The sequence below is a fragment of the Scomber japonicus genome, chromosome 20 (genome assembly GCF_027409825.1).
Source record: "Scomber japonicus isolate fScoJap1 chromosome 20, fScoJap1.pri, whole genome shotgun sequence".
Lineage (NCBI taxonomy): Eukaryota > Metazoa > Chordata > Actinopteri > Scombriformes > Scombridae > Scomber > Scomber japonicus.
The window spans coordinates 15,831,815-15,856,368 of record NC_070597.1 but is presented as its reverse complement, the minus strand read 5'-3'; the positions used below and the strand labels follow the sequence as shown (position 1 = coordinate 15,856,368).

The 24,554-nt window shown below is 39.3% G+C and overlaps 1 protein-coding gene across 1 annotated transcript; it reads right to left on the bottom strand.

Annotated features, from left to right (window-relative positions):
* Positions 1 to 1,051: 1,051 nt before the first annotated feature.
* si:ch211-180a12.2 (uncharacterized) lies at positions 1,052 to 19,863 on the bottom strand. Its single transcript, XM_053341074.1, has 17 exons — positions 19,812 to 19,863; positions 17,109 to 17,435; positions 16,692 to 16,985; positions 16,242 to 16,547; positions 15,765 to 15,875; positions 14,934 to 15,095; positions 13,335 to 13,565; positions 12,841 to 13,155; positions 12,411 to 12,758; positions 10,975 to 11,244; positions 10,787 to 10,793; positions 8,777 to 8,864; positions 1,982 to 7,570; positions 1,686 to 1,881; positions 1,511 to 1,590; positions 1,339 to 1,430; positions 1,052 to 1,225 (listed from the first exon to the last, which is right to left on the bottom strand). The coding sequence occupies exons 1-17, from the start codon at positions 19,861 to 19,863 to the stop codon at positions 1,165 to 1,167; spliced, it is 8,529 nt and encodes a 2,842-aa protein (XP_053197049.1). The 3' UTR covers positions 1,052 to 1,164.
* Between the last annotated feature and the right edge of the window lie 4,691 nt (positions 19,864 to 24,554).

The window sequence follows — 24,554 nt, the reverse complement described above, 5'->3', positions numbered from 1 at the left end:
CCCACCTACTGTCTCTGTAAAGTAACTGAACGTTCGAAAATATATACAGACACGGACCTCCACCAAGTAAGTGCCATGTGGGATGGGTAAGTCAAAGTTCCTGCTATTGACAATGACAACTTCACAAGGGGAAGAGAATAATTTATGTAATCAAGAAATAAATTAAAACATGAAGCAGTCTTGTCTTTCCAACACAACAAAATCATGTTATTTATGTCCTCTACAAAATATTTATCATAATCTGTCCTGTTATTCTACTGTTTCCTTTCCTTAGTCCATTTAATTATCATTTTAGCTAAATGTAATGACAGAAATACTGTAGATTTGAAGCTTACAAAAGTCCCCCTGAGTGGCATTATGGAGCTGGTTTGACGCTCTGAACAGATCAAAGTAGCCTATCTTTGCTTTCAGCAACTCCACAAACATGCAGTCATGAACCCAGCCAACTTGAGCTAATTGTGTTTGTGTGCTCTGATCCCATAGACCTCCCTGTGAGAAACAAAGGTTCTAAACTGAATATGACATATTAACCAAAAACTGTCACTGTTATCAAAATGTTAGTACTAGCCTACTACCAACAGAATTGTTTGGTAGGCTAATTTTGTCTTTTTCTTATTGAAAAAAAACATTACAGTTTGACATGGTCATGATGTGAAGCAGTAAAACTAAGCTCAGTATTAATTTATTATAATAGTATCTCTCCAGTTAATTTGCCATCAATATGTAGGATGTATAAATTGCAAGTCCCTGTAGAAATGTTCAACTGTTTTTTTTCTGAGTTCGTAATGCTGAGACATTTACTCATTAACGTTTGTCACCATTTCAGCTCAACAACCACCAACATAGTGTATTCACTTCCTCAATCTGTGTTGGTTTAATGGCTCTATGTACCGTTTCAACAGGAAATCACTTTAAATCAATAAAAACTGTGCATTTACTCGTTTTATCCTCTTGTGCATTGTTATGCTATTTGAGATTTGAGGACTATGTCTAAAAAAAACAGAGAAGCAGGGTATTACTACATTCTGCAAGTTAAACAAAGCACACAAAATTGAAATGATAAACATTTAATCACTATATACCAGTTTGATAAATACACCAAAGAGAAAGCATTATAATAATACATTCAGATATTTACACAAATAATTACAATTCAACTTCTTCTCAGTCTTTTGTGGTTTTCTTTAGCTTGGTCTTGAGCTCAGACATGAGTGGATTTCCAAATCTGAGGAGAAAACACAGATAATCAAAAAATGTCTGAACATAAGATGCATTTCTTGTCCTGAATATAACAATGACAATACTCTGAGTGCTTGTCTTTCTGTGTTTTTTTTTTACCCTGGGTGTCTTGGTGGCATCCATTTAGGTTTTTGTGGCACTTCATCTTGTTTGGGAGCATCATCTTTCTCCTCTGGCTTTTTCTCAGATTCCTGTAGATATTGTGATAATTTGAATGATGCATATACTTCCACACAAGATAAAAGCAGCATCCAAAGGTTATTAATAGTACCTGTGATGAGGTTGCAGGGTTGTTTTCATCTCTTACAACCCTTTGTGTCTTTTTTAACACAGGAAAACCAGCGCCAAGCCCTGAAATTAAAATAAATATTAGTCACTGGCACTGAACAATAACTGGACCTAAAAGACACAAGGTGGTTGTTTTCCACATGTTGTAAGTGACCTACCAGGCAGTTTTATTCCAATGCCCATGCCTCCCAAAGGTACACCTGCAAGCACTTTGACTGGCAGACGTGTAGACGGCGTAGGATCCACTGAGGGCATATGTAAAAGGGAGCGGGGATCTTTTGGCGGTCTCACATGAGGGTTTTTCACTGCAATCCTTGACCTTTGAGCAGTAAAGTCCAACACAGGGGCATTTACCTGCAATGACAAAAAAAGTGTAGGTTAAGAACATAGTTTGATTTTATTTATGGTTTAATATGGCATTTTAGGGTTAAATATGTTAAATGAGAAATTATACCTCTATCTGACCCTCAGACTTTGTCCTTGGCTGTTGTGCCACTTCAGCCCCGATCAGTCCAGATGATGGCTCAGTGATGTCTTCTGACCACAGGGCCTGTGGTTCGTCCAGTGAGGGCAGCTTCATTTCAACACAGGTTTCACCTTGTAAACCAGAATCTGTCAACACAATTCCATCCTGTAACGAATCCTCTGAGCCACTTCTAGATTGTCCTGAACTGATGACACTGAGAGAGTCTGACACAGTTATCTCAAGAGGCTCATCTTCAATGTTTGTGTGGTCTACTGCAAAAGGAGAAGTCATTTTTGGCATCACATTTGCATCTTTTTGTGATGCAGCTCCCACCTCCACTGATTCAACTCTTTCTTCTTCTGTTTTTTCTTGCAATTTATCTGATTCCTGATCTGTCACAGTGATCGATTCCTCGTCTTTTAGATATGATTGCCCTGCCTCAGCTGTTACTTCTATCAACAAATCTTGAGGTTCAAATTCCTGTTGTTTTATAGATAGTTCAGAGATGTCTGTTGATGCGTGCATACTAGCAAAGATGTGATCTGTGCCTTGAAATGACTCAGGCAGCCAAGTTTCACTATTTTGTGTTCCCCATTCACCAAAAGATTGGTCCAAAATTCCTGACTCTGCTGTTGATAAAGATATTTCTGAGTCACTCACTAACCCAGATTCTAGTGAATTTGATTCCATTAGGTGCTCCTTCTCTGAGTGAATTTCATCTTGTTCCTCATTTGGTGGCTCCATTTCAGTGTCCATTTTTTGTTCCTGTTCTTTTGTGTCAACAGTTTCATCTGTCAATGCAGCCTGTATCCACAGGTCAAGGATTTCTTCCTCGATCATATCTGGATGTCCTCTGACTGGGCTTCCTGTCTCTTCAGTGTAATTCCCATCTGATTCCTGCTCTGTTATTTCTTCTGGTGACATCTCAGTCAAATGTTTTGGTCCTGACTCAGTTCTCATCGAATCCTCAGCTGTTTCTGTGTCTGTTAATATTTCCTCCTGTGCTTCTTCTGATAGTTGAACTTGTGTATCCAATGTGTTAACTTGTGCCTCAGCTTTTATATGTGTAGATGATTCCAATCTTGCAATCACAGCACTTTCCTTTTTATCTGTGTCCGTGGTTAGCTCAGTTGCCAGTTCCACCACCTGCCGATTTAATATTTCTGTATCATTTTTGCTCTGCATCTCATCTTCTGCAACGTTTTCTTCAAACCCGTAGCTTGTTTCTTCCATACCTGTCCATGCATCTTGCATTTCGTTTGTTGCATCTTGCGTTTCCGCAGTGTGATCCTCAAGTAATTTAGGCTCTGTCTCAAATGGCTGTTTCAGGAATCCAGGTTCAGCAACATCTCCCAGTAAACTGAACATCCTGCTGGTGGAGCTTATGGCATTTTCAGATTCTTCGAAGAAACTTATCTTTTGTGCTTCACCATCAAGGAGTTTTAAAGTTTCATCAGCAAATCTGGCCACCTCCTCAGCTGCTCCTGTGGCCTCATGACCACCTCTAGCAGCATCAGCTTCTCTGGAGTCCCACAAACCTTCATCTACTTCAAATTCAACCAAAAACTCTTCAGTCCCATCTTGTAGCTCTTTTGTTGTCTTATTGTTTGCTGAGTCAATGTGTGTCTCAAATTCCTTTTCTGAGATCCCCGTCTTCATTGAGCTGTCCAATAATTGTCCTTCCTCTTGCACGGGTAAATGTCCTGATTCTTGAATTACTGGTTCAGCAAATGGTTTCTCTAATTCTTTTGCATCAGTAATGCTCAATGTCCTGGCGTCCTCATCAAAGCTACCGTCTTCTGTTGTTGTAAGTCTTGAATCTTGTTCCGTCTCCATGCGCTCTTTCAACAATAAATAGTCACTACTGCTGCCACTGTGTTGAAGGCTCTTCAGCTCCTCACTCTCCACCTCTTCTGGTAATTGGGTGGTCTGGATTACTTCGTCATCTCCTCCTTCCAGGATCCTTTGTGTTGTGTTTTCATATGGCCCAGGCTCATTGTTGTATTCAGGAACTCCCTCTTGGGCTTCCTCGTATGTTGTAGAATTCAGCTCCTGCGACACAACAGTCTGGCCTTCAAATATACCCGGGGGAATATTTTTAAACTCTCCGCTTATTTCCTGTCCGGCCTCACCATCAGGTTTTACTGTAACTACAGTGGTTGCACAAGCTATTTCCAAGCAACCTTCATTGTTGTCATCTTCATTTAAAAGTCTCTCCTCTTCTGCTCCAGCTTTGTTCCCATCAGATTTTTCATCAATCACTGCACCGTGGCGTTTAATTTCAACATTGTCGGTCTCTCTTGTTTTTGTCTTCACTTCAGTGTCCTCAGCCACATGCTCTTGTACTCCATCTGCGAATTCAGCTTTGTACAGCTCTGTTGTAGCAATCTGTTTGAAGTCTTCACTACATGCAACACATTCAGTTGTAATGTCTTCTTCTTGATTGTCTTCTGTAACTGTCTCTATGTCGTTTTCCTGCTCTGGGACTTCATCTGATGTCTTGTTGTTGGTTGTCCCAGCCAACTCATTGACATTTTCTTCCATGATAACACCATGCTCCTCATCATACACTGCGCTCTCATCCTCCTCTTCTTTCTCATCCTCAGCTATATCATACATAATCATTTCAGTTCTTTCAAGCATCACCTGCTCTTGTCCTTTAACTATTTGATCATCATCTGACAAAATTACACTCTTGTCATCAGCCATTAGTGTGGCGTCTGATGAGACCACGCTTGGGCCGCACTCCAAATCTCTGTCAACATCTGACAACTCTTCACAGACAGAGAGCAGATTTTCGGCTTGTCTGTTTTCATTTTCAGAGGCCAACTGTAACACACCATCACTGTTTTCTACTTCTTCAGGTGTCACTGCTCTCTCTGCCTCCACACATGTGGCATCCTCTTTGAGACTCAAATCTGTGAGTGTGCACAATTTTACCTCAGTTTTTTCTGCCTCCATGCCGCTTTCAAATATACCTGGGGGAATATTTTTAAACTCTCTGCTTATTTCCTGTCCGGCCTCACCATCAGGTTTTACTGTAACTGCGGTGGTTGCACAAGCTATTTCCATGCATTCTTCATTGTTGTCATCTTCATTTAAAAGCCTCTCCTGTTCTGCTCCAGCTTTGTTCCCATCAGATTTTTCATCATTCACTGCACCATAGCTTTTAATTTCAACATCATCTGTCTCTGTTGTTTTTGTCTTCACTTCAGTGTCCTCAGCCACATGCTCTTGTTCTCCATCTGTGAATTCAGCTTTGTACAGCTCTGTTGTAGCACTCTGTGTGAAGTCTTCGCTACATGCAACACATTCAGTTGTAATGTCTTCTTCTTGATTGTCTTCTGTAACTGTCTCCATGTCGTTTTCCTGCTCTGGGACTTCATCTGATGTCTTGTTGTTGGTTGTCCCAGCCAACTCATTGACATTTTCTTCCTTGATAACAACACTATGCTCCTCAAAATCCACTGTGCTTTCATCCTCTTCTTTCTCATCCTCAGCTATATCATACATAATCATTTCAGTTCTTTCAAGCATCATCTGCTCTTGTCCTTTAACTATTTGATCATCATCTGACAAAATTACACTCTTGTCATCAGCCATTAGTGTGGCGTCTGATGAGACCACGCTTGGGCCGCACTCCAAATCTCTGTCAACATCTGACAACTCTTCACAGACAGAGAGCAGATTTTCAGCTTGTCTGTTGTTTTCATTTTCAGAGGCCAACTGTAACACACCATCACTGTTTTCTACTTCTTCAGGTGTCACTGCTCTCTCTGCCTCCACACATGTGGCATCCTCTTTGAGACTCAAATCTGTGAGTGTGCACAATTTTACCTCAGTTTTTTCTGCCTCCATGCCGCTTTCAAATATACCTGGGGGAATATTTTTAAACTCTCTGCTTATTTCCTGTCCGGCCTCACCATCAGGTTTTACTGTAACTGCGGTGGTTGCACAAGCTATTTCCATGCATTCTTCATTGTTGTCATCTTCATTTAAAAGCCTCTCCTGTTCTGCTCCAGCTTTGTTCCCATCAGATTTTTCATCATTCACTGCACCATAGCTTTTAATTTCAACATCATCTGTCTCTGTTGTTTTTGTCTTGACTTCAGTGTCCTCAGCCACATGCTCTTGTTCTCCATCTGTGAATTCAGCTTTGTACAGCTCTGTTGTAGCAGTCTGTGTGAAGTCTTCGCTACATGCAACACATTCAGTTGTAAAGTCTTCTTCTTGATTGTCTTCTGTAACTGTCTCTATGTCATTTTCCTGCTCTGGGACTTCATCTGATGTCTTGTTGTTGGTTGTCCCAGCCAACTCATTGACATTTTCTTCCATGATAACAACACTATGCTCCTCAAAATCCACTGCACTTTCATCCTCTTCTTTCTCATCCTCAGCTATATCATACATAATCATTTCAGTTCTTTCAAGCATCACCTGCTCTTGTCCTTTAACTATTTGATCATCATCTGACAAAATTACACTCTTGTCATCAGCCATTAGTGTGGCATCTGATGAGACCACACTTGGGCCGCACTCCAAATTTCTGTCAACATCTGACAACTCTTCACAGACAGAGAGCAGATTTTCGGCTTGTCTGTTGTTTTCATTTTCAGAGGCCACCTGTAACACACTATCACTGGTTTCTACTTCTTCAGGTGTCACTGCTGTCTCTGCCTCTACATGTGTGGCATCCTCTTTGAGACTCAAATCTGTGAGTGTGCACAATTTTACCTCAGTTTCTTCTGCCTCCACGCTGCAAACAGTGTGTGAGTATGTGTTATCATGCTCAACCTCACACTGCATTTCACTGTGTTCTTCCTGTATTTGGATATTTGTCACGGTTTCATCCATTTTTTGTGGGTCTTCCTGTGTCATTGCCCTGCCAGATTCCTCTTCATCACCTTCTTTTCTTCCGCTTTCCTCAATGTCTTCACTCATTGCATCATCTGCAGCATTCAGTGACACAGTGTTCGCATGTCCCTCAATTCCGTCTCGCTCTGGAATGTCCAATTTCCAACCCTTATTCTCTTCTTGTTCGTCTTCTTTTGGTCCAGTGGCTTTAGCGATGAGCGGTCCTGCATCATCATTTCCTGATTGGGTAAACTGTTCCTCTCTCATGTCATCATCTTCCTCTGATGATTTCCTCTCACTGCCTCTACTATCTACTTGTTCGTCTTCTTTTGTTCCTGCGTCTTCAGCAATGAGCAAGCCTGTACCATCATTTCCTGATTGGGTAAACTGTCCCTCTCTTGTGCCATCACCTTCCTCAGATGCTTTGCTATCACTGCCTCTACTCAGCTGGCACTTGTCCTGCCTGTTTTCTTCATCATGCCCTAAGTTGATTTCTGTGGTGCAAAGTTCCCAGGCAACAACTGGCCGAGATGAGCTGAGCAGAGAGGCTGCTGCAAGACCCTGTTCCTCATCAACTTGCCCTCTGCAAGTGTCCCCCACTGTGTGACCACAGTTAGCAGGCTCACTGTCAACTGCAGATTCCTGGAGTGAGTTTGGTTCATTGCTGACTATGTCAGTGGGCACTGGTCTGAGGAATCTGTTCACAGCTACAGTTATATAGTTCTGAGAAAGAGAAGGAGAGAGAAAGGCAGACTTTTTTACTTATGTTATTGATTAATCAATATTTCATTTATGTGTTCTCTTTTCCAATTTTTAAAAAAATAATGTAAATGTAAATACAATATACAGTCTTGCTTTAATTCACTATAGTATATTATGTACTAATGTTCTTTGAAAATTCTTGCTTATTGTACTCACAATATATAGTCAGAAGTATGTGGACATATACTATTAAGTACTGTTGGTGTAAGGCTGATTTTCAAGGTTCTGGGTAGGTCCCTTACTTCCGTATAAAAAGGAAACTATTTTGGTTATTTAAACAATAGTGTGTTTCAAGCTTTGCAGGAACAATTTAGGAAAGGCCCTTTCCTATGTCATACATGACAATGTCCCCGTGCACAAAGTCAGGTTCACAAGGACACTGGGAACGACTTGACAACAACAACCAACACCACTGGGATGAACATAATTTGTTCACAGCAGGTATAACTAATCTACAGTACTAAACGTATTATTTTTGTGACCAACTGGAGGCAGAGTAACAAGCTGTAGCCTACACACAACACTGACTGTATCGCCTTATAAAGTTAATATGATGAATGTTCCTGTTTACACATTCAGCAGTAACATCAGCATTCATTGAGAATAGCATAGTGGCATAGCTAACACTGGTTTTGTGAGAGCTTTGTAAACAGGATTGATGAGAGTGAATGAAAACAGTGAAGTTGTCAGCAATGGCGTAATCCCATCCGTCTCTACTAGTGAAACCGTTTGATTACACCCATTGTTAATATAAAAATATTGATTAGAACAGCTTTAAATTAATCCCAGTAAACCCATAAGTGAAACAGCCTGCATGTAGAACACCAGAGCAATGCTAACTGCAATTTGAACAATCAATGCTGAACCACTATCCCTGCAGCCAGTTTTACAAGTCCAGAGGAAAGTCAATTACATAATATGTATTGTTTCAGTGTCCACATACTTGTGGCCCATTGTGTACACTTAAAACCGTGAGAGCATGCTGCCAGTGTGTGTGTGTGTGTGTGTGTGTGTGTATGTGTATGTGCGCACAGGGGGAGGGGGCGATATAGAGAAGTGGACATAGACACACCTAGCCAACAAACACAAGACGGGAAAGATGACGTCCACATTAAACATTAAAAATTTAACACATCACTTGACTCATATTTCAGTCAGCAGACTCACCCAAACGTTCCAGAAAGTCCTCTCAACCCTGGCAATGGGACTGTCGGGGTCCATCTTCAAACTTCCTCCTCTCTGACTCTTTGACCATCTGATTTACTATTTGTGTGGATGTGTTGACAGATCAAACCTGCTCAGTCTTCTTTGCTATCAGTCACAAACGGGGAATCAGACAGTTCACATCTGCGTCTAAATAGGACAGTTGGTTTCAACTTCAGGTGATGGTAGATAGCCTCAGTTCAGTTCCTTATACGGACAAATGTCCAATGTATCATTATGAGGAAGAGGGTGATTAACACAGCTGAGTCGCCAGCGCATCTACATCCGTAAGCTGCTGAGTTTGCGGATGTGCGAACAAGCAGCTCTCATAAGTCAAACCTCAATAGTGTGCTGCTTTCTCGCCGATGTTTTAAAATAGGTTTGCTTACTCATATTAACAGTCAAATGTCTGTTCCTCATTACTAACAACCATGGTGGAAGGCTCCCATCATGGAACAAAATAGTTTTGCAGTGGTGTGTTGTCACCACTACAACACACACACTCAGATCTCAATGCCCAAGACAACCACTTATAATTAAGTCTCTTAAGTTTTTATTGTGAATAATGTGAATGAATGTGTTTAAAGTAAAACAAAAAACAAAAAGAGAGACAGAGTGAGAGGATCTCATAGTAAAAACTTAGATTTATTGATCCTTTATTTTTTTAGAAAGCTCCCATTGATATAAAAAAGGTTTCTTAATAAGTACATGTAAGGCCAGTTAACATCACACATTTGATTTAACTTAATGACAGTTGTTAAAAGCAATAACATTGTCATGTAAAACCTGATTTTCACATATATTTAAACATGTCCATAGACAGTGAATATTCAAAGTTCAGTATGCCTTGTTGCTCATTTCAAGCTTGCGGGTCATGGAAGGAAAAAGCAGATAACAAACAACAAATCTATTTGAGTCGTTGAGACCTTGAGGATAATTTTCTCTGATGATCTAGTGTTATAGCCACTGGAGTAATATTTTAGTAAACTGCATATGTACTGCAGTAGTTTAGATATGTTGCAAATATTTAATTCATAATGAACCATTATTTTTGAACTAACGATTTTGTCTAAAATCAAGAATATTCACTTCAAGATTTTTGATAGAAACTGTATCTTCACGATAGCTGATGAGCAGCTTTTAACAGCATCAGTGTGTACTGTATGTATAGCTAAAAATATGCTGCTTGAAGTATGAAAGTTGCAAGAGTTTTTGTGATACAAACTAGGAGCACACAAATCGAATTTCTAATTAGTTTCTAATTATAAGCATTGCACAGTCGTGTTAAAATTAAAGTTCGCTCAGTACGACCATGCAGCACCTTCTCTCTGCAACACAGTGAGGTGTTGTTTCTGTGGTCTGAGTGCAGAGGGGGAAAAAACAGAAGTATGTTTTGAAATGAGAACTTATTTCAGACGCAGCGGTTGACCAACAACAACACATCTGTTTTGCAGAAGAGTACATCAACATTAACTTCTCTTAACATGTTGACTCATTTCAACTTAAGGCAAAGACAAAATCCAAAGAAACATCACTCCCAAAACACTGTATTTAGATTTTATTTTGAAATGTCATTCCACATTATAATTGAAAAGCATCTTTGTACAAAAATATGAACATTTGTCAAAATCAAGAGGTTGAAAGAAAAAGTAAGCATGACAGATTAAAAACATGAGGTAATAAATAAAGAGCACAAATGCTGTATGCAAAAGTTGTTGATCACATAAAAGAGCCTAAAAACAAGACTGCTACTTTGTTTTTACTATATATATATATATATATATATATATATATATATATATATATATATATATATATATACATGTTAGATATATTATTTGAGATATATGAAACAAAGAGGCATGCACTCTCGTGGACATCAGGGTTTTCATGTTGATGAATTTTCCTCATTGGGCTCTAAAAGAGAGGACAAAGGATCAGTTTCAAGAACTTAACATGAAGTGGTGGCTTTACTTTGTTTCTGCAACCACATGACCACACCACACCTGAAAGCAGTTCCAGTTGCCTCACTGGTAATAGAAAACCATCAACTACATGCATGTGCATGTTTACAAAAAACATTCAAGTGGCAGATGAGATGAGAAATTCTGTTTGATTGCAGGAGTGACTTGTTGGTGTTGCTCATGGTACTGCAGTCTTACCTGTCCAGGTTCGATAAACAGGAAGCTTGAGTGAAGGGTGTGTGATCTCCACACAGACTCTCAGACGTGCCCTCTCATTCTCTCTAGGACCTTTCGTCAAGTTAACTCTGTTGATGTGCAGTGCACCCGAGTCTTCTTCCTGTTCTTCATCACTGTTCTCGTACACATCTGACTTTGTTTCTTCATCCCTGTCGATGTTGTTATTCTCTCCGTCTTCATCGATGTACTCTATTCCTTGAATGTTGGGGTCTGTGATAGCAGCTTTGGTTTCTGTAACAAAACCATGAATATAAAATGATAAGACATCACCTGTGATAGTACAGTGTTGTATACGGAATGAAATAAGGAAACAAGGTTTATGTTTTGAGACAGTAAGGAGGATTAATGTTTTTATGCAGTTCCTCTATATTTTAAAATGAGTATTTAATCAGTAAAGTCATGATATGTCTGCAGGAGTGTAACCAACAAACTGAATTCAGTCATTTGCAGTAATGCCCCTCAGAGGGAAATGAAAACACTGTAGAGGATGTGAGTTAAGATTCCACTTTCAATTGCACATTCCATTGCAATTCAATCAATCAAATTTGCACTCCAGGCATTTTCGACAGACTGATCTAATCTATCAAGTCTCTAAAATGGGTCAAGCTTCAAATAGTCTTTCCCTACTCTCCCCATAGTGCAACAGGATGCTCCCAACCAAGTGAATGCCCATGTGTTTTAAAACACCATACCCTGCGTTTGTAATGCAGGCTTCACATTAAAAATGTACAGACTTCAAATCCAAACCAAGATTTTTCTCAGACTTGAGAAAGTTTGACAATGTTTTGAGCAATCCTGTGGCTAAGTTGCATGGGATATGTAGTTCAGTGATCATCATAATCATTGTTATTTCATTTGAAAATGAAGATTTTCTATTTCTAGAAAAATCAGCATCATGTTTCATTTTTTTGAGAGACAAGTGAAGCAGGCTATGAAATAGAGGCTGACAAATGGGCCCTCTGCACTCTTTGTCAATCTTTAAAGGAATAAGTATGAATTTATTAATGACTCATACTTATTGAATGTCCGTTCCTCCGTTTCTCAAGCTGTTTGTCTGTCTGACTTGGTGGCCGTGTAGACCTCTCCAAGGCGCACACACTTTTCAGCTCCCTCTGTCCGTCATCTCCTATCTCCTCTGTCTCATTGGACACCAGTGGTGAGAGGGTGGGTCCACCGGCTGCCCAAAGTAATTTGACCTTGGGGTGACCTCCCTTCAACAGGAGAGAGAACACACCAACTCCTTCGCTGCTCCAATACACAGAAATGGATGCAGGGATTGAGGGAGCAACTAAGAGAGTGAAACACAAAGTATTGAGTATGAAATTAGGGGAATCTTTAGGATTTTATGTATAAACAAGCTAACTGTTGACTATTAAAATACTAACAGTCATTCATACCAATGCCACCATTTCTCCACTGTCTCTCAATAGGCTCTTGCAGGGAACAGTGCTCCACTCTACAAACAATCCCTCCTCCTCGCTCCTTTTTCTCCTGATTTGTTACATTCCTCTTCAGGATGGCTGAAGCCCTGAAGAGTTTGGGTTGGGTCTGAATGGGCCCCCACATCTCCCCTCCTTCGATCACCTCCTCCTCTCTGTCATCTTGCTCTCCTTCTCTCAGCTTCAGCCAGGTGACTGATATGTTGGGAGGGTAGAAATCAGTGATTTCACATCCCAGAGTCAGAGCCTGTTCTGGGGAGAAAGTGGAGCCGACAATCTCGGACACACACGGCCTCTTGATGAAACCTATTTGGAATAAATTGTAGAATTAATCATTTATTTCTCAGTATTAAACATAATACTCATTCTTTCCCTCATTCTTTCTTACCTCTGGTCTCACGGGTGACTGGCTGCTTCAGGGCGATGTGGTGGACACTGACCCATACTTTGGTGCCCCCCATTTCCAGTTCACTTCGGGGCAGCTTACACTGGCTAGAGGCTGAGAAGAAGCCATCAGAATTTGGCCGCGGGGAGGACGAGGCCTGCGAGGCCACAGGGCTCAGCTCACCTCCCTCGCAGAACCAGCGGAAGGTGATGATATCCGGGTGGAAGTGGGACGCCCGGACTGTCAGGCTCATGATATCTGGAGGACAGAAATTGCAAGAATGTGACCTTTTATAGCCAGATATGTTCAGATCTATGTCTGGGAATCAAATAATTTGTGTTAACCTTACCAGAGTTGTTTGGTGTCTCTGCCAGCTGAATTTCTGATACTTCTGGGGCAGCTGGCAGAAAAAATATACAAAAATGTCTCTTTCACAATTTGTTAAAGCCACAGAAAGATAGGGACAATAGGAATAAGACAAAAAAAACCTTTCTTACACAAAATTGTAAATTTCTCAGACACCCTCTCTGCCACAATCTTCTCCTTGCCTAGGTAGAACACCTGACACTTGAACACAGCCCCCTTGTGGATTGAAATCTGGGGGATGAAGGTGAGCGAGGAGACCAGCTGTTGAGTGGCACTTCCAGAGGAGTGCAGCGGCCCCTCAGTATGCAGCTTGTAGTACCCCATTTCTCCTCTCGAGGGCAGGAGGGGACCTTTTTCTGATACTGGGGAGGTGAGAGTTAGACCGTAGGGTAGATGGATGGTGGTTAAGGGGTTATAGAGGCAGTTAAAGTTAGCTTTGGAGGTTCCTTTGTAAGGTATGTGTAAGGTTGTAAAATTGTTAGCAGAATTAAGATGTAATAAGAGAAAACACAATACAAATAAAAAACATTTAATGTCCATTAATTTCAATATATTATTATATAATAAATTCTAACACATTTTATTTCCTTGCCTCCCTATTTATTGATCATTTAATACCACAGTTTCCCCCTTATATTTTCCCTATTGTCGCTTTAAAGGAATAGTATTTGGACTCTGATTTGCTTTCTTGATCAGATCTTATAGAGAATGTGAAGCTACAGCTCATTAGCTTAATTCAGCAACACGACTGCAAAAGAGCTAATCTGACTGTCCAAAGGCAACAAAATCTGCATACTAGCACCCCTAAACTCCTCTCATTTAACACATTACATCTCATTTGTTTAAAGGACAAGTTCACAATTTTTCAAGTCTGGCTTAAAACAACTGTCTGATGCTGAAATGAACATTGACACACGTCATTTCTCTGGTTCATACTGACCATTTGAAGTTCCCCTCATAATGCACTTACAATGTAAGTGATGGACACCATAATTCACAAGCCTCCTTATGTTTAAGTTTAGTTTAAGTTTAAAAGTGTATTTGAAGCTGATATGAGGTTTTAGCCATCCATATCAAATTAAGTGGATATCTTTCAAAGTTACAGTCATTACAATTCCCACTTTAAGATTCTTCCATGAAAACGAAAGGTTGTGGTTATATAAAGGTGTTGTGTGCTGCATTTCGATTTCTTGATTGGGACTGGTAACTTCACAGTCAAGAGCAGAGCTTGGCTGGCTGTTCCCCCTGTTTCCAGTCTCTGTGCCAAACTAAGCAAACTGCTGTTGGATTTTACTATATATTTACAGCTCAGATATGAGAGAGGTATCAGTCTTTTTATCTAACACTCAACAAGAAAGAAGATACGTATATTTTCCAAAATACCCTTCCTTTAAAGTTGGGAAAAAATCATCTTTCCACAGTTTTCATACATGGTCTGTGTTGCTTTGTTACAACATTCAATTGAAACTACACCAAAGAGAGTTAAAATATTCAAACCCAAAACTAGAAAAAGAAATTCTAGGTGTCTTGTGCATCATTTGATACAGTTCAATATTTAGCCGGGAACATCTGTTAACTTTGATGGTCTCCAGTAAAATTTTATGTTCAGTGAGTTTGAACATTGTTTGACATGAGTTTGTAATGACTGAACCAGGTCATAAAGGTTTAGGGGGTTAAATAATTATTCACCAGTAACGTCTAGTTGTCTGTGTGTGTATAGGATCTCCTACCTGTGAGTGAGGTGTCAGAGATAGGGGTGTCATTGAGGAACCAAGCAGTCTGGACTCGGTCCACCCTCCTGCCTTCAATGCTCACTGTCACCCTGCCCTTTTGTCCTACAGTCACGCGTGGAGGGAGGATGATCCCTGACACACTGAGAGATTTCTGTTTCTCTGAGAGAAAGAGAGAGAAAGGTTGGAGATAAAGGTAAAGTGAGAGAAAAGGGGGGCAGCTACAATACAAGATTTGACACATAGTCATGAGATCAGTTGAGGAATCCAAACCAATTGTGTATAACTGTGTGCTTACAGTTAAGTAATTAACTTAATTTGATAGATTATGAAAACTGTGATGTACCAGTTATACCAGTTTCACCAGTCGTACCTCAAAAAAGGAGACATTGTGGTTATACACTTTTGTTATTACTTTATGTCATCAAAGTAAAACCTGAGCTTGTAACTACTCTTTTTGGAGTAACTCATATTTCTCTATAAATCAGTGTCTCCTGGCATATACCATTGGTTCTCAACATGAGGATCAGGGGACCATGTGGAGTCCAAAGTTGGAACTTACATGTCCCAAGATGATTAAAGGGATACACAGTATATTTATTATATTATATATATGTTGTATTTTCTGGTTTCTCTCTCATTTTGCCTATTGTGAAATATTGGATACTTTTTTAAAATTTTTAGGCCTGCAAAAAGCCTTTGAATAATAGGGAGACAAACTCTGTGATGAAGGATCACAGGTAGACTTAATGTGTAATTTTAAGGGATTGCAAGCCAAAAATATCTGAAACTGTACCACTGCCTTAATTTGCACGTCAGGTTCTAACTCACCATCCCTTCTCCTCCAAGAGAAGCCGAAGCAAAGCAGGAAGACGAGCACAATAGAAATACACATCATAGCCACAGATGCTTTGGCTGATTTCGTCAACACCAGAGCCTCATCTGAGGGAGAGCAGGGAGAGACAAGACGTGAGCAGAAGTCCTAAACTTGACTAAAAGGCATCTAATGTAAAAGGTTTTTGTGACAAGATGAACAAGTTACAAACAATTGTGCAACAGCCTGCAAAAACTAGGACAGCAGTAAATAGTGATTAGGCAGGCAGATTTCATTTCTGTAAGATTGTTCCAGATGTATTGTTCTGTTTTTTATTGGCTTATCTATCAACCGTCATTTGAAAACCGAAAGTGTCTATCTCAGATAGGAATGATCTTGTGAACTGTACCATGAAAAATGTGTCCACTCTGATATTGATAATGTTACAAATCCTGTTTTATGGGTAATGTGAAATTATCATACTAAAATCTCACCTTTGTGATCCAGTTCACTGAGATACACTGAGCCACGAGATGGCTGCTGTACCCCAGGCTGGTTTACTGCACACTCCACATTCCCACCTTGCTCCCTCTGCTCTGGACTCAAAGTGTAGTACCGTCTAGTTCTGTAGGTCCCATCAGGGTTCTTCTCTGTGTCAGGTGGTTCAGAGAGGACTGTGCCATTTTGAAACCAGGACACAGACATTTCCTCCGGGTAGAAACTTTCCACATCACAGTAAAGTGTGAGAGGAATGTCGTTGGAGGAAGATGGCATGACAGAAAGTTTAACAGAAGGAAGATCTGAAGAGAGATTGGTGAGATAGTGATTATCTAAAGTGCCCGTTCTAGGTCTGCATGAAAGAAAAATATGTGGTACGTGACTCATTACAAATTACAAGACTTCTGTGCAAGGAAAGTGATGCATTGTGTATTTGTGTCACTCACAGGTGATATTGATTTGAAAATCTAGTTCTTGATAGCTGCCACTGTGTAACACTTTGCAGCCAAAGGTTGCATTCTGGTCCTCACGGGAGGGGTAGAAAGTTAGGTTGCCCACAGCCCTGTAGTATCCATCTGCAGTCTGTTCACTGTCAACCATTTTGGTAGAGGGAATCTCTTGTCCATCTCTGGACCAGGAGAAAGAGACAGGAGGGGGGTAGAAACCATCTGCATAGCACTCAAGTTGACTCTTTGTCTCTAACACCACCCACTGCTGAGGGATTGAGAGAGTTGGAGAAGCTAAAGAAGGACAATGGAGAATGGAGTGAAAAACAGGGGTTAAAACATCAGCTTTAAACCAGTTTTTTTTGTTCAGCTGAGTACTTACAGCTCAAATCAAATCACAACTGAGCAAAAACATACCGAGAATACTAAATGTGACGTTGCTAAGGTGCAGCATTTTGGAGTTGTAGCTGACTGTGCATTCATACAGTCCCTGCACGTTGAAAGAAGCTCTGAGGATGGTCAGTGAAAAGTCCCCATTGACGAAATCACTGGTGTTCCAGCTGAAGCCTTCCTTTATATCGTCCTGTGCTTTTCCAAATGAGGCAATGTCAGAATCATTGCGTGTCCAGTTGACTTCAATGAGGGATTTGTTTATTATATCCCCTGTTACAGAAAGAGGGAATGTCACATTGCAGGGGAGGGTCGCATTTGTGTTTGGGCCAGTCTGTATTTCAGTTGGAGACACTGTAAGCAGAGAAAGATAGAGATAGAGAGAAAATAAAGTAGTCATTGACACTCCAAAAATACAGGCAAATTTGTAAGATTATAGTGATAGAGATTGTGTGAAGTTTTGGTGAAATGTTCCTTAAATATAAGGTGTTTTCAAATACCATGAGCTATCATGAGTCAAGCTAACATGTTGTTTTAGTCATGTATAATCTCTAACATGTGAGGCCCTTTCGAAACATGTTCTCCACATGAAAGAACAAATATCACAATCTTCTTGACCTTCATGAGAAATGAAACCCACCTTTGCTCAACACAATAACTTACACTTTGCTATCTTATTAGGTCTGGCAACTAATAATGGCTAATGTTAGCTAATGTAAGGTTGCTGTAGCTCGCAACTCTCAGTTTGTCACTACAAATGACATGTAGCTTAGTCATATGACCCATAGTTAATATGAAAATATTGTTTAGGGCAGCTTTAAGGTTCCCAGTAAGCCTTCCTTTCAACAACATGATACCAAAACCAACTTCAAACAGGTCTAATCGCCCAACATCACACTAATGCTGTTGTGGTTGAATTGGAACAAAACCGCGTTAGCCAGGTTAAAAAATGTAGTGGGAAGCCAATCACATACTTGCTCAAGTATTCAATACTTTTGGCCTAAGTTTACACTCAAAACCTTGTAGCCTATATATCATTGTGTATCTCTTGTGAAACTGTTTCTTCTCACGAAAGAAGAACACAATCTTCCTCAAATTAAACCATGAGCTAACTGACATTACTGAGACACTTTGAAAACTGTGTCACTGCTTTAGCTACTATCACACTGTAGCAGATCACAAATAAATATATCACTGATTTTTATCACAAAAGTAAAAGATGAGTCAAACACAACATGTTGATTTGTGGTGTAATTGGCACTTGTAGCCACAGCTGATGGTGTTGAGCAAAAGCTACATGGTTTAGAACAAAACATGACAGAAACAAACTACAATACAACTGCAATAACAAATATCTGTGAGCAAATAGTACTTGTTCAGTGTGTATATTTAAATTGGCACTTGTCTTAAACCTGGAATTTTGAGTCAGTAGTTTGAGTTTCATGAAATTTTCCAACTCACATTCTTTCTTTTCACCTCTAATCATAAATCAATAACCTCAGTACACCTCCTCCAATCAGAGTAAATATGAAGCCTTTCAGTCAGCTCTGTCCGCCAATCAGATTAATTAGTAACTAGTACAATGAACACCTCTCAGCAGATATAAGGCCAAGGAATGGAAAACTTTTTACATTGAGTGTTTATTATGTTGCACCTATTGTTAAGAGTGATAGATGGGCTGATCATAGCAGGCTGACAGGAAGGAAAACAATGAAAGACATGACTAATGCTCTACTTTTATGGGCTGTCTAGTGTTGACTACAAATGTATAAATAGACCTAAATAACAGAAGAGTGATCGTACTGATCTACAGAGGAAGCAAAATGTTTTCAAATTCACAATGCAGTCCAAACTGTCACTGATCATCCATAGATGTAGATTTAAGTGTCATAATATTCAGGTCATATTCAGAACATTTGAGTTCAAATTATTTTACATTTGACAGAAAAACAAGTGACAGTTAAAACACATTTTACAGGTGGTAACCATTATCTTCATCCAAAGTATAGTACTCATACATAAACAGTAATATCACATTTAAACAATTACTCAAAGTGATTGCTTCGATAATTACTCTAACTTCATGTGAGAATTAGTTTCTTTAAACTTGAAAACATTAATAAAATCTTAATTGCGATATACGTATCCTAGTATTGCTGCAATGAGTGGTTTTGGCTGAATCAATACTAGACAAATTAAAGGCACTTCATTATGCGCAAATCTTATACATCCAATATTGGCATGGCAGGCCTGTTCACTGATTTGAGACATGGCTCACAATGGCCTAATGCAGCCAAACAAACTATCTCAATATATATGGCATATCAAAGTCTCACAATATCTATTGTCATGGTGCCCAGGCTGATTACACTGAACAGACTATGTTGCAATACCTGCTCACTGATCCTGATTTAGACTCTAAAGTTGAATGTGATTTAACACAAAGGTCGGGTACACGTTGTTACTGTTCTTACTCTTTTTATATGATCTCTTTCACACTTTTTTTTTTAACTCCCACTGAGTCATCCAGTATGACATCAACACAGACTAATGACTTGCAATTTTACTATGATAAAACTATCTTCCGAGAAGCCATTTTTCAAAATCCATCTGAGATAGCTTTGGGTCAATATTTGCATTTTCACCTGGTCAATTCAAACTTGTGCAAACCTGGTTATTAGGTGAAGAAACAGCAATGCAGCCTGTTGCGTATAATGATACAATACTCACCATGCTTTTTGAGAGTCAAGAGGACGACGCAGATGAGGACTTTACACTGCATGGCCAGGCTTGTCTTGAGACCAAGTTCTTATCATCAGGCCCTTCTGCTGTCTTATATAGAGCTATGAGGCGACAGTGGGCGGGTTTCTCCTGCCGGATGGGAAATAAGAAATATTGTCCCTGGGCCTCACAAGAATGAAAGGAGGCCCTTGATATGTGTATGTCCTCCTAAATAAGCAAGCCCCAGTGGACTGATAGAGCGAGAAGGAGAGGAAAAAAAGAGAGAGATGTTCTAAGACACACAAGTGCAGAAACAGGTCACTTAAAATTCAGACAGGCCTTCAGCCAACATTTTGGGGCTACTTTACATTGGTGCAGTGTTGCTATCAACAAACAGTGAGGGCAATCCCACTGAGCTTATGTGGGCAAACACTCAGGCGAGACCACTCTTTTCAATGTGGAGAAAAGTTAGTGTGGTGTTGCACTTAATAGAGGAGGAGGATAAAAACAGGAGAATAGTTCTTTTTTCATTCCCCCTCTAAACAGGAACCTCTATCTCTCAGTCAGCCTCTGCTCTGATTGTCCCTCTGATTGAAGTTAATTTTTAGCCAGAGCAAGTGCTTGATGTTCTAAGGAAGACGTGTTTTCTCTATCAACCCCCTTTGAATATTCATTAACTTGATTGGCTGATTAAATTGTTTAACTTTGCACTTAACCCTCACCAATTTCAGTTTTTTTTACAGATCACACAGGGAATGTGTTTCACTGACAGACATTTGTCTGAGCTGAAGTGTCGTATCTGACAGTTTTCCTTTCACTTGTTCCCTCTCTGCTATACTTTGCTTTAAGTAAGAACAAAAGTGAGGCTTAAAGGGTGTTAAAAGAAGTGATTAATGTGTTCCATTGCCCTGTTTGTGTTTGGCACTTTGTGTTCAGACACGGCTCTTCTGATCCAGCGCCTTGTTTTCTCTTCTTTCTTTTTCTGACACTCCCAACCTTTCAACGAGGTAAAAGATTGAGTGCACCTCAGGAGTATCAGAGAAGAGGAGCAACATGAGGGATTGATGATGTGACAATGTTTTCATGACCTTGATGCTTTGAATAAGTATGAATAATTATAGTACAAATGTCAAAATACCAATACACTTACATACAGGATTTTGTGCTTGATAGTTGGAAATATGACATTATTAAGGCTGCAGTGTAACACAAAGTGCAACTTAAACATGTCCTTCAGTTGTGCCCCTAACCCTTTAAATCATTTTTTATTTGGAATGATTTATTCAGAAGTAATACATTTTTTCTGTTTGGTGGCCAAAAATAACAAATTCTCTGATTTCCTCTATGTTGTGAGGCCAACCTCACCTCCAACCTTTAATGAGGGATGATGTGCTGTAAAATGTTCAACACTTTGCATACAAAAACTGGGTAAACAAACTGATAATGTTCACTGATTACATTTTAACATCTGGAATTCACTTTCACCTAAATCTTTTTGTTGTGCTTCAGTTTAAACTGATGAAAAGATGTAATCAGACAAACAGAGTGAGGTGTCTGCAGCAAGGACAGTCATTATATGGTTTGAATGTAACTTAAACAAATTAATCTCTGGATTTGATTGCTCTAACACAAGTACATTTGAAAGGTTGCTCAAAGAGGCAGTTTTCAATCAAAATCTCAAAACAAAATTTACAGTGAATAATAATAGTAATGTTTCACTTTAAATATGAGCACACTTCTAAAAGACATATCAAGATTTTAGATGCCCACAACAACTAAAACACTTCAATTTAAAAAATCTTGCAGTCTGACTTGCTCAAAAGGACATTTACAGAAATCAAACCTCAGATGTAAAGAATAACATTATCAGTCCAGAGATGTACAACCTCAATCCAAAAGAAAACCAAAGGATGCATTCAACCCACAGTATGTCCTGCCATCTGTGGCTGTAAACCTGGTGGTTAATCAAACCAGTATCGTGCAAGTGTGTAATACACTTGCTTATTCACTAGAGGACACTGTTAGTATAAAGATCTACGGTGGAGTGGCTTCATTTAAAACTAAATATACACACAAGACTGTTCATGCCAGGGTAGTATTAACAGAAATACAAAGGAAAGTCTGTTTTATTTGCTTTCTTGTTTAAAAGTCCTCTCATAGTGATGCGGTATTACTTAACTGAATAAAATTGTCCAATGTTTGGTTTAGTCAATCCATATCTTTTTATGGATTGGAAATTTTCCTAGAAACAAAATAATATCTCTTTCCTGTTACCCTTGAAAACACATAAAAATATCCTTTTCATGGAACTGGATCGTTTTTTTCTGTTTTTCTCCTAATACAATTGTGTACATCACACTGTCAGTGTGAGTATACAGATCTATAGGTCTGGAGTGGAGTGGAGAAACTGTGTGAGTATACAGATATACTAGAACAATGCACCCGTTGGGCACTGCAGCATGTTTACTTGCCAAAAGACACACTCCCATAGATTAAAGCAGTGAGAAGAATGTATATTTGTATATGAAGTTCCCAAACACATTGGCCCTGGAAATGCAGACTAAATCCATGTGAGGTGTATCAAATGAAACTGCATGTGTGACTTGGTGTGGAGTTGTCCATTCTCTTCTGAAGTTTTGATACCTCTTTCTGGTTTTGTCTGTTGTTTTCCATTTAAAAGTGAGAATGTTGTCTGAAATTAGATATACATAACCAGGAGCCACATATTGGTTACGAGCAAATGTCTGAAAGGGTTAATTGGAAAGTATGAGTACCTGTAGTTGCAGGTGCCTCCAATGATCTCTTCAGTCTCATTTGCTGCTGACTGTCCTCATGGTGCTCAGCTGAAAAGTAAATATTTCAGTGGCTTTTATGCAGTGGACTAAATGATAATTTATGACTGTAGTAGTGTCAGTTAGTTGTTTAAATGAGATCCACACAACCAAGGTTAGTTAGGCCATTTGTGAATATGATTGTGTATGTAAAGCAGAATGTATGAGTACCTGTAACCTGAGGCGGCTCCAATGACCTCTTGTTTCTTTCACTGGCGATCGTTCTCACCTCGCTCAGCTGAAAAGTTAATATTAAAGTGTGTTTTTTATGCAGTTGAGTAGATTATAACCTATGACTGTAATTGAGTCAGATGTTTGAAATTAGATCCACATAACCAAGGTTATGTTAGGCTATCTGTGAATAACATTGTGTATGTAAATTATCATCGTTAATGTTGTTACTGTGGGATGAATCAGCTGGGGTAATCAGAAAGTATGAGTACCTGTAACCTGAGGTGGCTCCAATGTCTTCTTCAGTCTCTTTCGGTGGCGATCGTTCTCACGGCACTTAGCTGAAAAGGCAAATATTTCAAATGTGTTTTTTATGCTGTTGAGTAAATTATAATCCATGAGTGTAGTAGCGTCAGATAGTTGTTTGAAATGAGATCCACATAACAAAGGTTAGTTAGGCCATCTGTGAATGAGATGGTGTATGTAAATGATAATTGTTATTGAGTTGCTGTGGGATGAATTAGTTAGATAGGTAGGTATTTTATTAGCATGGCAATGCCAGCAGGTAGGTAAGAAAGTGAAGCAAGCAGCAACAAGTTTATGTTTATTTGTACATTAATTGAAATATATGCATATATAGGCATGAAATGGTTAATCAGAAGGTATGAGTACCTGTAGCCTCAGGCAGCTCCAATGACCTCTGCTGTCTCATTCTGTGGCAATTATCCTCACAGCACACTGCTGAAAAGTCAAGACAGTTATTATAAATGAGATAATGCATGATGACACACCACTGGTTAAGAAAGTCAATATTGATAATGGGATTTCTGAAAAATGTTTATATAGGCTATGACACATAGACTGAATTGTAATGTAGTGGACACAATGCCTGAAAAGATTAGGCTACATGCATAATCACATTGTGAAGTATGATGTAGTTGCTAATGAAAACAGTCATATGTTAAAAACAAAAATCTAAGTAATAATTTATTATTTCTTTATTATTTAATAATCTTGGTAAGGATAGGTAATGATAGAGGAAAATGTCAATACTCATTACCTCAGAAAAATGTATGTTGCCTATGTATGTATGTAACATTCTATACAAGTACTGTCTGAAAAAATATGTTTTCCCTTGTTTTAACCGGTGTTACACCATAAACTGTGACCGTCAGCAATGGTGACCTGTGTTGCTGGCTCCCTGCTGAAGAAGTTATTATAAACCTTAACCTCAGTGGAGACCTCACGCTCCACCCTAATCTAATAGACAGTTGAAAAAGAAAAGAACCCTCATTCATGAATCAAAGTTTTTGTGAGGCGAGTTATTATTTAGTCTGGAATAAAAATGATCTTAACCCTGAGACCAAGGGGAACATAATGCATGAATTCATGTCACGGAAGGATAATTGCATGGAAGGCTGTATGGGTGAGCAACTAACAAACTGTAGCTGTAGCATTAGCATTAGCTACTGTGTGGATTGTGTTTTGTGGTTTCTTACCTGACTTCTCTTCATGCCTTAATACCATGCGGTGTTTGGTGGCATTGCAAGTATTTTCCAACAGTGATTTGCTCTTAATAAGCATGTTAAAAAGACGTGAATAAATGTCCGTGGCCTTAACAAAAACTCTCCTCTCCTTTTGTTGTCTCTTTACATCCCGTCGTTCACGCCCCTACGTACTGCGTCTCTACGTATATGTCACAGGCAGAAAAAATAGTCCCAGGTGGCTGTAACTAAAGTCCCAAATAAAA

Bases quoted from the DNA above. Each gene is read 5' to 3' on its own strand.
- si:ch211-180a12.2 (XM_053341074.1), bottom strand. From the start codon at position 19,863: ATGCAGTGTAAAGTCCTCATCTGCGTCGTCCTCTTGACTCTCAAAAAG. The intron at 16,986-17,108 runs GTATGTTTTTGC...GTCCTTCTTTAG, and splicing joins CGTCACATTTAGTATTCTCG to CTTCTCCAACTCTCTCAATC. The intron at 11,245-12,410 runs GTATGAATGACT...GTTTTGTTACAG, and splicing joins GTGGAGAAATGGTGGCATTG to AAACCAAAGCTGCTATCACA.